This window comes from Littorina saxatilis, linkage group LG12, assembly GCF_037325665.1.
Source record: "Littorina saxatilis isolate snail1 linkage group LG12, US_GU_Lsax_2.0, whole genome shotgun sequence".
Taxonomy (NCBI): domain Eukaryota; kingdom Metazoa; phylum Mollusca; class Gastropoda; order Littorinimorpha; family Littorinidae; genus Littorina; species Littorina saxatilis.
In genome coordinates, this window is record NC_090256.1 from 42,093,780 (window position 1) to 42,108,982 (window position 15,203).

General features: G+C 42.0%; 1 protein-coding gene across 2 annotated transcripts in view; it reads right to left on the reverse strand.

Moving 5' to 3' along the window:
• The window catches only part of LOC138981980 (uncharacterized), a 275,745-nt gene that overhangs the window by 235,302 nt on the left and 25,240 nt on the right, over positions 1-15,203 (reverse strand). For both annotated transcript variants that reach the window (XM_070355180.1, XM_070355179.1), the window contains exons 5-15: positions 13,441-13,670; positions 12,863-12,955; positions 12,055-12,438; positions 5,966-6,042; positions 5,338-5,401; positions 4,859-5,053; positions 4,016-4,118; positions 3,274-3,376; positions 2,793-2,959; positions 1,638-1,747; positions 667-825 (exon numbers count right to left, since the gene is read on the reverse strand). In XM_070355180.1, the coding sequence (XP_070211281.1) occupies positions 667-825; positions 1,638-1,747; positions 2,793-2,959; positions 3,274-3,376; positions 4,016-4,118; positions 4,859-5,053; positions 5,338-5,401; positions 5,966-6,042; positions 12,055-12,438; positions 12,863-12,955; positions 13,441-13,670 (1,685 nt within the window). The remainder of the gene's footprint in view (positions 1-666; positions 826-1,637; positions 1,748-2,792; positions 2,960-3,273; positions 3,377-4,015; positions 4,119-4,858; positions 5,054-5,337; positions 5,402-5,965; positions 6,043-12,054; positions 12,439-12,862; positions 12,956-13,440; positions 13,671-15,203) is intronic.

Consider the following 15,203-nt stretch of genomic DNA (forward strand, 5'->3'; position numbering starts at 1 on the left):
AAAAATGTAGATTGTGGCGGCCATTTTGAAAAGTGTCATGGCGGCCATAATATCCAAATTCAGAATGTCCACCTACTTAGATCATGTTTATTCTTGCATATTTGAATTCTTCATGTCAAAATACATATATGTAGCCCTTTAGTTTGTCACTTTAGTCCATATAACACGTAAGATATGGCCCGCATAAGATTTTCAGGCGGCCATTTTGAAAAGTGTCATGGCGGCCAAACAAACCAAATTCAGAATGTCCACCTACCTAGACTACACTACTCCACGTCCAGACTCTCCATTGAGACCAGGTGGATGCTTGTAACCCTCAACGTTTAGCGTCCCATTTTTTTGGCAAGCTACAGATTTCAGCTACCCGACTAAAAGAGGAAGACGATTAGACACCATTTCAGTCGGTGATATTCATACTCTATAGACGAATTCCGGAAATGTGTGTTGCATACTTTTACGTTTAGTGAGGCAAACTTTCTACACGTGCTCCTTGTCCACCTATTTCAGACACACCTCTCGCTAGTGACTGGCCTCTGGCTTGGTTGCCTCAACAAAAGCAAGGGTATCCACTCTCTCACAGCAAATACAAACCCGACAGAATTATTTCCGAACATCGTCTATTGTAATCATCCTCTTGACCTACTTCCAGGCAAAAATGGTGTTTACCCGAATGTTCTCCACACAGCTGTCCAAGACAAAGGGGATGAGGTCATTCACTGTGACGACTTGCATGCAGGCAGCAGCGACGTACGATGACGTCACAGTGTCGTTGCAGATCTGTCGTGCGTACGTCTCGTTCCATCCGGCGGGCCAGCTTCCGTCATCCTGAGTGGAAATTATTTTTGTTAGGAGGTAAAGGGTTGATTTCAGGACAGTTTTTCATGTTTTTGATAATTTTATCTTACTAGAACAAAAACTGTTGTTATTTGACAAAAACGTTGAATACAAACATGTATTAAACAATGTCGAATAGCCTTGCTCTTGTAAGACAAGATTCTTGCTTGCAATTTTTTTTCTCGCTCCAATTCTTCTTCTTCTTCTGCGTTCGTGGGCTGAAACTCCCACGTACACTCGTGTTTTTTGCACGAGTGGAATTTTACGTGTATGACCGTTTTTTACCCCGCCATTTAGGCAGCCATACGCCGTTTTCGGAGGAATTTCTCGCTCCAATTTTTCTTCTTGTTTCTTGGTGTGCTTGTTTTTGGTTCAGCTCCCTATGTCTGAGTTAAAACGCTTGATTAGAATTAATAAGATTTAAACGAACAACTACAAACAGGACTGGTTGATACATTAGACAGCCTGAGTTTTCTTGTTAAAGTTTTGATTCTCAAGGGAATATATCGATTGGACTTTGTATTTCCCTTCTTTAACTGGCCGAGACTTTAAAAGAGTGCATGTTTGTGTGTGTTCTTCTTCTTCTTCTTCTTCTTCTTCTTCGTCCATGGGCTGAAACTCCCACGTTCACTCATGTTTTTGCATGAGTGGGTTTTTACGTGTATGACCGTTTTTACCGCCATACAGGTAGCATGCCCCGATTTCGGGGGAGTGTGTGTTCAATCGTTAACACATACAAATGTCATACTTTGGTCAAAAGACAAATCAAGTTTCATATGTGTTGGTCTGTTATTATGAATAACCTGTTGCACGGGGGTGTTGTTGAAGACAAAAGGGTTGATGTCTTCAATGCCTGACAGGCAGTTGGCAGGTCTGGTTGATAGCTCTGTCAGCAAGGTCGTGATGTCAAAATCTGAAGAAAAGGGCAATGCCTGATATCACTGCTGCTCTAATACTACGTAGTTCTAAAATAATCATTTTCAACAAAGTAAGAAATGAAATGAAATTCGTTTTGTGTGTGTGTCGTGGTGGGTTTCTATGTATCGATAATAAATATTCGTGTGTGCTCTTTCTCTCTCTCTCTCTCCCTCTCCCTCTGTTTCTGTCTGTCTGTCTGTCTGTCTGTCTCTGTCTCGGTCTTTTGGTCTCTGCCTTTCTCTTGGTCTCTGTCTTTCTCTCTGTCTCGGTCTATGTCTGTCTGTCTCTTGGTCTCTGTCTTACTCTCTGTCTCTGTCTGTCTCTGTCTCTTGGTCTCTGTCTTACTCTCTGTCTGTCTGTCTGTCTGTCTGTCTGTCTGTCTCTCTCTCTCTCTCTCTCTCTCTCTCTCTCTCTCATCATTATATTAATCCATGAACCACGTTATTATAGCTAGTGTTTTTGTTAGTTTTAACCTGATTACAAATTCTTAGTTAATTAGTTATTCGTTTGGCTGTTTAAAACATGTTATATAAATATATAATTGTAATGTATAATGTCATGTATGTCTAAAAGGGACAGGTTGGAAGATTAGGCATCGCCTAAAACCTTTATCCCTTTGTATTAAAGTTTTGAATCTGAATCTGAATCTGAATCTCTCTCTCTCTCTCTCTCTCTCTCTCTCTCTCTCTCTCTCTCTCTCTCTCTCTCTCTCTCTCTCTCTGTCTCTCTCTCTCTCTCACATGAGCTAAACAACGTACAGAATCGGAAATAAAAACCAATTCGAGCAGTATGAATCTGCGGTACTGTTAAAAGAGCCATCCGCATTGCAGACCTTCAGTACGTCGCTGACAGTCTAAGCAGCTATGTTAAAGGTGCTGGCTTTCTCCAGTTATAAGGTGAAATCTTACCCTCAAAGAAGAAGGAACAATCATTGTACTGTTCACGCACGGGGAGGACGAACACCACGCGGGTCTAATTCTAGAGATTGTCAACGTACTTTTATGTGTTAAATAACATTTGAAACGTTGAGTCAAACTCACCTGTGTCATATCCAGGCACCAGCCGGCAGGGCAGAGGGTTAGAAACTGGGATGGTGCCAGCGTTGTCACGTGACAAGCATCGCGAATATTCTTGCGTCATCGGCTCCTCTTGTGACGTAGCATCCGCCGGACACAGGCCGTTGTATAAACTGGAGGCAGCGTTTACCCTGCGTACAAGGCCAACGGTTATGTGCAGTAAAATGAAGCATACATATCTGTATAGCTCATGTTAATGACCAATTTTTGACACATTAAATTGTTTTGGAAAAAGGGACTGACATTCTTCATCTTTGTTGTATTCGTGGGCTGCGACTCGAACACGCACTTGTAGACACGTGGGTGGAGGTGGAGCGGGGATGGGTGGTGGGGGGTGGTGGGGGGTTGTGGGGGGGTTGCAGGACCTGACCCGTTCTGGTGCTCATACTTGGTAATTAAGATCTTTGTGCATACAATGAAGTGTATTTTGCGGATTTACACGTACTTCCAAGCCTGCAGGAAAGCATTCTTCTCGTTGGTTTGCAAGATGTCGCCTTGGTTGTCATGGAAGTCATTGGTGCTGTTCCCATCGAATGAGCCGCAAAGACCTGTCAAGAAACACAAAACATTGTACAATAAATAAATCTTCCGCAAGACTTGTGTGTAGCACAGTGTACAAGAACTTTAAGTGTGTACCACATAGCCTGTTCATTCTAATAACGTTAGAAGAGCTTTGATCTTTAATTACAAATCATATATTTTTATAATGCGCAATATAACGCTGTTTACTATTTGTACTCACTCCTAAAACCAGGGCACACCACAGTGAAGACAAACAAACATTGAAAAGACACAATCTTAGATGGGCCAAAAACATTTAGGAATCAAGATGCACCCCCTCCCCCCATCCCCCCCCCCCCCCCCCCCCCCCGCCTTTCCGCAACAAAGTTCGTTTCTCTACACTGTTGTCGGGCTATTATGCAAGCCACTTGGCGAAGAGCATTAACTTGTTGCCGCTTCAGCGGTAAAGTGAACTAGAAGAACGAGAAAAACAAGAAGAACAAGTTCAAGAACAAGAAAAAGAACAAGAACAACAATTACAAGAAAAACAAAACAAAACAAGAGCAACAACAACAACAACAACAACAACAACAACAACAACAACAACAACAACAACAACAACAACAACAACCACAACATCAAGAACAACAACAACAACAACAACAACAACAATTAATATATCTCACCGAGAGTGCTGCGTGCATCCAGAGGAGAGGGGTAGAGGATGACATTGAGGTGGTTGTCACCGGATGCCTTCACGACTAATATAGCACCAGTCGGTAGCGTCACCTGTGGACATTGTGCAAGACGCCATTGAACACCAAACCTGAGGGTGACAAAATGGCTGCATAGACACCATATCTTTACTGGGGTCAAATCAAATTCACTTTATTATCTCAAGCCTGAGAAATTACAGAGATGGCGCATGAACACGAAGACAAACGAAACAGTACAACATCATTAACATTAACATACGTGTACTAACTTAAACGATTTGTATTGACCAAACACCTCGCTGAATGCAAACACTCTAAGAGATTCTCCGTAACACGGAGTAGTGATGCCAAAGCTTTTTCAGAAAGTATGTTTGCAACACGTATAGTCCGTAGTTATTTTCTTTTAACGCGCTTGACAAAAAACTTTTCTTTATCTTCACCGCCGTGGATGCAATATTTATCTTTCAGAAGCGCGACTCCATCGATTGCTTACCGTTTCAACAACTGTTTGGGCACATCCATAGACACATGGTAGCCAACTTCATTGTCCAGAATTATGCTTATTCTGTTTCAGGCTCTTTCCCTCAAAGAATAGCGAACTAATTATAAATAACACAACTACCTGAAATGGTATCTGAAGAGTTGAGTAAAGTGCCTTTCAAATATGTCCATTAACATTTTAGGTTTTTGGTTTCCTTGTGTCACTGTCGGCGTCCAGCATTGTCGATAAATTATGTTCATTTTGAACGCGAACACTGACTTTTCTGATGTCTAATACAGGTATATTTCAACAGCACTGTAAAAGTATCTGACCTCGTAGGCATCTCCGTCGTCGTATCTTCGCACGGCAAGCCCTTGCTGCACAGCGTCGTTAGTGAACATCTGTACACGGATGCCCTCCCCGGGTCTGCAGGCTGTGAACAGGATGACGTCATCGTCTGAACGCAGCGCAGCGCCGCAGGTACAGCGCAGAGAACCTCCAGCACACTGCTTGTAGAACACTCGCACCTGTGTGTGAAGACATAGAAATGACTTGTTAGACCAAGATTTTGAATTAGTTCAAGCTTTATGGTCACATTCAACAAGAACGTAAATACAGACACAGACACACACACGCACTGGCACGCACGCACGCACACATGCACGCACAGACGCACGCACGCACGCACTCACATACACACACACACACACACACACACACTCACACACACACACACACACACACACACACACACACACACACACTAAATATTTCTTGTAATATACTGAACATAATAACTTAAACCACGTACCTCGTACGGTAGAGTTGTGTGACGGTACAGTACAAATTCTCCGCTGTTGAAGTTGCTGTAAGCCCTGTGTTGGCAACACACACAAATAAACACTTTAAACAAAGGATTATTTTTCTTTCAAATAGTTTTTTTTTCACAGTCATTGTTCACAGTCCGTCTTACCGTTCTCTGTGCATAATGACATTATTGACAGCCTTTAATCATCTGTTCACCTCGGTGTAAATGTTTTAAAAATGTTGTATTGTTGTTTTTGTTGTTTATTTTTTAGTCTGACGTTCAGTGTAGGTTGTACACTCTCCTAAGCCTACTCTTTTATTCTTATTCCATTCAGATACAAACCCTTTCCCTCAGAAAGCCGGACCAGTCCTATCACTATCTCCTTACGTACCAGATGTATTCCTGAAATGTTTAGTAAGTATTCGTATTCGCTGAACGTTTACACACGTTCGCTGTTTCACAAATAAAGCCGTAAAAAATACATTCATATTGTGTTTTTTTTTTTTATAAAAGTAAATAAAACACATGAATAAACACACGAATGATCAAAGAAATAGATGAAAAAATAAGATCAACTTTAAGAACAACACAACTAGTTCCACTAGACTAATTGCTTTACGCTTACACTTACGTTCCGTCGAAAGTGATAAGGTGGGCTCCACTGAGAGACGAACAGAAACCTTTCCTATCTTTGTCTGAGACCTCAACCTGCAACACAGAACGCCAATCTTTTTCTCAACATGAATTTTCCCGTAAACATTGCATCGTCATTCCTAAGTAAAATGTATGGCACTATTCTGAGATATCTAACCGGTTTTTGCCCTCACTCTTCTTCTTCTTCTGCGTTCGTGGGCTGAAACTCCCACGTACACTCGTGTTTTTGCACGAGTGGAATTTTACGTGTATGACCGTTTTTACCCCGCCATTTAGGCAGTCATACGCCGCTTTCGGAGGAAGCATGCTGGGTATTTTTGTGTTTCTATAACCCACCGAACTCTGACATGGATTACAGGATCTTTTTCGTGCGCACTTGGTCTTGTGCTTGCGTGTACACACGAAGGGGGATAAGCCACTAGCAGGTCTGCACATAAGTTGACCTGGGAGATCGGAAAAATCTCCACACTTAACCCACCAGGCGGCCGCGGCCGGGATTCGAACCCTCGACCTTCCGCTTTGGAGGCCGACGTCTTACCACCACGCCACAGCGCCCGTCTTTGCCCTCACTAACGTAGCGGAGTGCTACAAAGAGGTGTCATTTACACAAACAAAACACATTCAGAATCAGGGATTGGAAGCAGTAGTCTTTATGCCATCCTTAAATGAGACTTTCCTTCTTTGTTCATGGGCTGAAACTCCCACGGTTTTTGCGTGTAAGACCGTATTTACATTGAGGCAGCCATACGCCGCTTTCGGGGGATGCATGCTTGGTATTTTCTTCTTTCTATAACCCACCGAACTCGGACATGGATTAGGCCTACAGGATCTTTTCCGCGCGCACTTGGTCTTGTGCTTGTGTGTACACACGAAGGGGGATAAGACACTAGCAGGTGTGGTGGCTGGCCACGTCTGTTCCCACAACGAAGGATTTGATTACCCCAACAGAAGTGGAAGAGACAACTTTGAACAAAACAATTGATCGAAGGGTTTGCATCCTCAGCGGATTATGACTTTATTCAGTTATTCTGCAGAAAAAACAGAAATGCTGGAGAAAAACTGTTTGTTTCTGCAGCATTTCTGCATAATGTCATCTTTCGCGAGAGCAACGTTTTTTTCTGCAGTAAAACAGTTTTACTGCAGTAAAATTGAAATCAAGAATGCTGCAGTAAAACGGTGATGTTTTACTGGAGAAAAACTGTTTACACTTTTTCTTCAGCATTTTGGCATTATTCAGTTATTCTGCAGAAAAACAGAAATGCTGGAGAAAAACTGTCTTTTCTGCAGCATTTCTGCATAATGTCATCTTTCGCCGAAGCAACGGGTTTTTCTGGAGCAAAACATTTTACTGCAGTAAAATTGAAATCAAGAATGCTGCAGTAAAACGGTGCTGTTGTTTTACTGCAGAAAACCTGTTTACACTTTTTCTGCAGCATTTTGTACTGGCTCATTATAATGTTGGAGCACGCGAGCCCCCCTCTGTCGAGAGATGGACTCATCCAGAATTACCAATAGTTGTGCGTGACACGAATGTATTTTGTCTGTCTGACTTCCTTTCCGCCGGAAGTTCAAAGTTTCAAATTAAACAATGGCACCTGTCAGCAACATTGTCACATTTTCCCAGACGAACGCAGTAGTCCACTTCGTGTTCGATTTGCTTCAGAAATTGTTCACGTTCGGCCGCCATTGTGAAGTTGAATATAATGCCCTTATGCTACACGCCTTCTGATTGGTACACTGCGGAACAAACTATTATACTATCCCAGGGGGCGACGAATACAAACGCTACTTTACAAGGTCGTTCGTTTTTCTCCAGAAAAACTGTCACAGACTATTCTGAAGAAAAAGTTAATCGCAATAATGCTGCAGAAAACCAAGTAAACATTATGCTTCAGAAAAAAACGTTGCTTCGGCGAAAGATGACATTATGCAGAAATGCTGCAGAAAAGACAGTTTTTCTCCAGCATTTCGGTTTTTCTCCAGAATAACTGAATAATGTCATAATCCGCCAAGAGCCAGTACAAAATGCTGCAGAAAAAAATGTAAACAGGTTTTCTGCAGTAAAACAACAGCACCGTTTTACTGCAGCATTCTTGATTTCAATTTTACTGCGCAGTAAAATGTTTTGCTGCAGAAAAAAACGCTGCTTCGGCGAAAGATGTCATTATGCAGAAATGCTGCAGAAAAGAACGGGTTTTCTCCATAAATAAAGTCATAATCCGCTAAGGATAGGTTTGCACGAATCTTGTTAGGGTTCCCGTAAAATTAGTTCAAGTGAATGTAGAGTTACTGAAATCAAGGGAATTTATGCAACAGATCATGACCGTACGTGATGTACACTATTTCTCTGCCGTCTGCTCCTGAAGCAGACGATTTTGTTTTGGAGCAACCCGGATGACACGGGGTGGGGTAAAACAGGATGATGGGTATATTCTAAATATAGCCCACAACCATCCTGACTGTAAACAGTGACAGCCGAAATATTTGCTGAGCTTTTGAGGAGAGAAAAGCGACAATAATCCCGGCGAGTATCATTGTTTTTTAAGCTTTTCGATCTGTGTTGATATCGTACCGCATGGGATTTCAATTGAAGTAAACAAACTTCGTGAGAGTGGTAGTTATAGTGTGCAAAGGCTTCGTGTACTACTCAGCAAGTGCAACAGGTCTGACCTACTTTGGAAGCGTGGGTATTGGTTCCTTCTGTCAAGAGGGTTGAACGTGCTACAGTTTTGTTTGTCGGACACTCGCATGCACGAAGGCTTGGGGAATTCGTTCAGCGTGGTGGTGGGGGGGAACGGAAGGCGTGTCTGCGAGAGTTTCAATGTTGAGCGAGCCTCGGTGCATTTCCACGGCGTGGGTGGGGCACGAGTCAAGGATTTGACAAGCCCCGCCTTTGTTAGGAAAGTGCGCCGGGTGAAGCCAGACACTCTTGTTGTCATGATTGGCGACAACGATCGTGTGCATTCATGCGATGTGGAAGAGCTGTTCGTCGGCCTCCTATTTCCACCGTGCGCTGGGCGTTCCCCGAGTTTGTGTGACACAACTATTATTACCTAGATGTACGAACGACCGATCATGGGTATTGTATGACAGGAAGGCTTTTCTCGCCAATGCAGAGATGAAAACCCTGATCAAAGACATAGATTATATGCATTTTGTACAGTTTGATTTTGCACGTTTTGAACATGAAAACCTAATGCGTTTTGCTACACTGTCCAAGTACTACAGGGATGGCGTGCACTTGACTGATGAGGGCTACTACAAAATGTACAAAGTTTTCCGATCTGTTGTCATTCGAGCTGTTGCAGCTCTGAGTGCAGAATGATTTATATGTGAAAACCGAATCCTCAGGGACGTGCAGATGAACTGGCAATGCACGGCAGTTGTAGTGGGAGGTTGATGCTGAATGTCCCTTGGTATATGTGTCTAAATGCTTTGTTTTATTGATGACTGTTACAGACAATGACTGAATGAGACACAGTTGTGTTAATTGGTTGAGAGGGCCAGTAACTAAGCCCTTAGATACACCAGTGATTAGTACACGGTTGAGAGCGCTGAATGTGCCATGGTATATGTGTTTAAATGCTTTGTTTTATTGATGACTGTTACAGACAATGACTGAATGAGACACAGTTGTGTTAATTGGTTGAGAGGGCCAGTAACTAAGCCCTCAGATACACCAGTGATTGGTACACGGTTGAGAGCGCGTATCTGCCCTTGGATACACCAGTACAATATTATAATAGAGTTGAGAGGGCTGCTATGACGGAGTGCTATGCCCTTAGATACACCAGTATATCATATTAACAGGGTTGAGAGGGCTTCTAGGCCCTTAGATACACCAGTACGTCATGATATTAATATGTGTAACAGGGTTGAGAGGGCCACTAGGCCCTTAGATACACCATTATGTGATAATTGCCTAGTTGAGAGGGCCAATAGGCCCTCAGCTACACCAGCAAGTAGTGGGATTACTATCCTTGGTTACAGCAATATGTGGTGCCAATACAATGGCGTCATCGTGGAAGCAGTACCGTCGCCTCCTTGACAATAAGGATGGGTTGTTACACCCGCGTCTGGGCGAATTATCACCACACTTTATTCAGCTAACGATCAATTCTCTCCACAGTGGTGATTGGTGTGTCAGGAAATGTTGTCCCAAAACGTGATTTTTCTCTCAGTATGTTTAGGTACTTTGAGCACCGCAGAATCATTGTGCGTTTTAATGTTTTTCCCCGTCATCCTTTTCCTTGAAATAAAGTGATCATTATCAAAGCGATAAGTTAACATTTGACATCATTTTGAAAACTTTTGACGTGACGCTGTTTTATTAGATTCGTTAATTGAACACCAGTGCCGTAATTGGGAAATACTCATCTTCCAGACTAATTGTTCAATCTTCTTGCTTTTTCTTGTGTTATGCCCAGAATTATGTCCCTATCCAATAACAGAAAGACTTTTCATGAACAACCGAGGAATGGGTACAATTACTTGCCCAATTTCCGAAATGTACTATGTGCCCATGATATCAACCCCGAGAACAAAATCTGTTCATTGATATTGAAAAATGCTCTATTTTGCTTGTGGAGTCTAATTGAAGAGAAGTAAAGCATACTTCACATATCTTCTTCTTGAAAATGATTGTTTCCCCAAAACTATATGTTTTACCCCCACAAATCGAGAAAAAAACGTCAGTTCTGACCCATAAATTATGCAAATATCCCTTTACAAGACAAAAACGGTTTTCCTAATTTATGTTATGAAGGACCGAGGGGAAAAAAAAGGAAAAGCTTCCAAAATAAAACTGTGTGTGTAAACCAACATCGACAGTAGGAAGGGGAGTGTCTGGAGAAGGTGTTAGAGCAACAAAACATGCATTAACATTTCATGCATCATGCTCTTAATCGCCCCATCATCCGTGTATGGACAGTTTCACTTCATACATTCACAGCTCTTATCAACCTGAATCACGATACTTCACTGATAGTGGAACAGACAATGACAACATTGACAATGACAATGACAATGACAAATTCTTTATTTACAGAGAGAGAGAGAGAGAGAGAGAGAGAGAGAGAGAGAGAGAGAGACAGGCAGACAGACAGGCAGACAGACAGACAGACAGACAGGCAGACAGGCAGACAGACAGACAGGCAGACAGACAGACAGACATTAGATAGGCAGACAGGCAGAGAAAGCGAGAGCGGGAGAGAGAGACAGACAGACAGAGACAGCAACAGAGACAGAAAGACAGACATACAGACAAACAGACAGACAGACAGACGAAACAACAGAAAGACAGACAGAAAGAAAGAGAGAGAAAGAAAGAGAGGCATAAAATCAGTTGAATATTTCTTCAATGAATGACATTTTTATTTGCAATGAACACATCATCAATGAATTTGGGAGAAGCAATATGTATGCGGAAGCACGCAGCTTGTACCCGATGAACCCGGATTCACCTGTGGCAATAAGGCTAAGTGCTATTACAGTGGGCATAAGTGAATGTGTAGGAGGGACGTTTGACTGCAAAATATCAGTTGGAAGTAAATAAGTTTGCCCCTCCCACTCTCTGTCTTTTTTTGTCCTTCTCTATCTATCTCTGTCTCTCTCCTTGAATATCTTTCTGTCTGAGGTCATTAGCGTATGTACGCAGGGATGCACATATTTTTGAGCTTTAAGAACGTTGCATACAAGGGTATATATATACGCACACTGGCTATATAATACGAAACTATTGCTGACCTTTTGATGTTCAACTGCAAGCAGACACCGACAATTAACATGAGCAACAAATGCTGCCTGAAATTAGTTCTCAATAATAGTTAATTATACGGAAACAATTTATTGTCAGAGGATGTTTTGCACAAAGACAGTTCCATTACAATCCGGGTACCCTGAGTGCATCGTAGCCATAGCAGATAATCAAAGAACATAAAAGAATACATGTACTTTGAAAACAACCGACGACATAAGTCGTAGGCTTGTTGCGTTCATAGTTAAAAATGTCAAATTTACAAATATCTTAACAGATATGAAACATGATTTAAACCAAAGAACACTTACCCTCAAAGACTTATCCGAAACGGAGTAGAAGTTCTGGTTCCCGAGACTAACGGTCAGAGTGACCGTGCTGTTGGTCGTACCGTCCCACCAGACGTCCTGATTGGCCGACACCGTCACACTTCTGGTACTCCTCCAGTTTTGATTGGTCAATGACACGGAGCACAGTTTTGACTGATCACCGTCGGGGAACAAAAGCTGGGGTAGAATCCTGGCATTGACACACTTGAAGGGTAGGTCATCTTGAGCGAAGGCCACGACAGTGACCGTACAGTCCGGAGTTTGACCGCCGGCCACACAGAACAGGGAGGGGGGAGCGGTGCTGGTGAAGTTGATGAGAGCGCTCGCTCCTCCTTCCTCCAGATTGACTGGACCTGAGTTCTCGAGCTGGAGAAGGAAAGTAAGAAATGTGATTATCATCATCGTTATCGTTATCGTTATCATCGTCGTCATCATCATCATCATCATCATCATCATCATCATCATCATCATCATCATCATCATCATCATCATCATCATCATCATCATCATCATCATCATCATCATCATCATCATCATCATCATCATCATCATCATCATCACGATCGTCGTCATTACCACTACCACCACCATCGACAACACCACCACCAATACGAGATATCGCTGAGGCCCGATTGTTTTGATTTTGTTAACCTATTCTCACAACAAAGATAACAATGCAAATCAAACAGAGTACAGAATTTACATGGATGTGACAGTGAGAAAAATGACAGGACACTCGTGCTGTCCGAAAAATATGAGATGGTTTCTTCAGAACGCTGTTTTCACTTACCAAAATTTCTGGACGGTAGACGTTGCTGCTTAACGCTTCAGCAAGATGGTTTTCACAGTCAGGTTGATAGCAGGCAGCGATCGCACAGCGGTACTGCAGCAACACAGAACACAATAAAACACACTGCCCAAAACAGTTGATCATTTATCAAACAAAAGCTCAAATAATCTTATGCACTGGTTAGTTAACTCTAATGATTAAGAAACAGCCACTTTACCATCTCCGTACAACGCACAATCTTTGCAAAACTAACGTACATGTACCAGCGCGACCAAAACCCAGAATACAATAAATGGTCATTTCACGATCATCAAAATGCTTCGTTTTCTCAGATTGCTCCAAAACAAAACTTCTCAAGTACAGTCGAACCAGCATTTTCGAAAATGACCATCTGCCCCTATGGATCAATCAAAGGATCCCCAACGAGTTGTTTTGAATACAATGCACCTTTTTATAGCGACCACTTGTTTATGAGGACAAATTTGGTCAATCACTTGGGTGGTCGCTACAGACACTGGTTCGACTGTACCAAAAACTCATGCCATTGTCAGAGCGTCAGTATGGACCAACAACCTTACTGTTTGCATTTTGCTGAAACTGTCTGACGTCACAGGGTACACAGCAGAGTTCTCCCTGTCGGACAGCAGGACGACCGACACGTTATCATCGTCCATGTACCACGTGACCTCGTACTGGATGCCGAAAGCCAGGTCGTTGCCTAGGGAACAGACCAGCTGCATGTCCTCCAGAGATCTGTAGGTCAGACTCACGGACGGGGGTTCGATAGCTGCGGGCACCAGGCCTTCAGCTGAAATTCAACAAATTCTCAGACGTGTATAGATAGCAGAAGTATCCGATAATTTTCGGAAATAACTCTGTCGGGTTTTTATGGGATGTGGAAGACTTGCTATCCCTTGTTTTTTCTTGCTTTTCCGTAGAAACACTGAGCCAAGCTACAGGTGACATTTACGAAAGGTTAAGATAAATTGTCCAAAGTCAGCCTTCTCTGAATGTAAACGAAAGGCCCTTCATGGCTGGTTCTAAACACGTTGTAAACCAAAAACGTGTCATCTATTAAATCATTCAGTCGACCTAAATATCTTCTTTTTTATATTTAGTCAAGTTTTGACTAAATATTTTAACATCGAGGGGGAATCGAAACGAGGGTCGTGGTGTATGTGCGTGCGTGTGTGTGTGCGTGTGTGTGTGTGTGTCTGTGTGTGTGTGTAGAGCGATTCAGACTAAACTACTGGACCGATCTTTATGAAATTTGACATGAGAGTTCCTGGGTATGAAATCCCCATACGTTTTTTTCATTTTTTTGATAAATGTCTTTGATGACGTCATATCCGGCTTTTCGTGAAAGTTGAGGCGGCACTGTCACGCCCTCATTTTTCAACCAAATTGGTTGAAATTTTGGTCAAGTAATTTTCGACAAAGCCCGGACTTCGGTATTGCATTTCAGCGTGGTGGCTTAAAAATTAATTAATGACTTTGGTTATTAAAAATCTGAAAATTGTAAAAAAAAATAAAAATTTATAAAACGATCCAAATTTACTTTTATCTTATTCTCCATCATTTGCTGATTCCAAAAACATATAAATATGTTATATTCGGATTAAAAACAAGCTCTGAAAATTAAATATATAAAAATTATTATCAAAATTAAATTGTCCAAATCAATTTAAAAACACTTTCACCTTATTCCTTGTCGGTTCCTGATTCCAAAAACATATAGATATGATATGTTTGGATTAAAAACACGCTCAGAAAGTTAAAACAAAGAGAGGTACAGAAAAGCGTGCTATCCTTCTTAGCGCAACTACTACCCCGCTCTTCTTGTCAATTTCACTGCCTTTGCCATGAGCGGTGGACTGACGATGCTACGAGTATACGGTCTTGCTGAAAAATGGCATTGCGTTCAGTTTCATTCTGTGAGTTCGACAGCTACTTGACTAAATATTGTATTTTCGCCTTACGCGACTTGTTGTTTGTTTGTCACAAAACGTGTCTTCTTTTTCTGCGAAGATAAGCTGTAATTCCCATGTACACTCGCGTTCTATACAAGCGGAGTTTTACGTGTACCGTTCCCCCCCCCCCCCTTCCAACACCCCCCGCTATTTAGGCAGCAATATTCTGTTTGGGGGAAGTAAAACATTGAATTACTAAATCTGCTTTTTGTTGTCTTTTGTGTTCTTGTTTTTCCTGATGAAGCTTCCATAAGCGAAAATTCGTCTTGTCTCGTTCTTGTATTGGTGAGTACAGTATTCCTTTGTTGTTTTTTAACTTTGTTCATCTTACCACAGTCACTTCGTTGTTTAGATATTTTTTTGGTATAAAC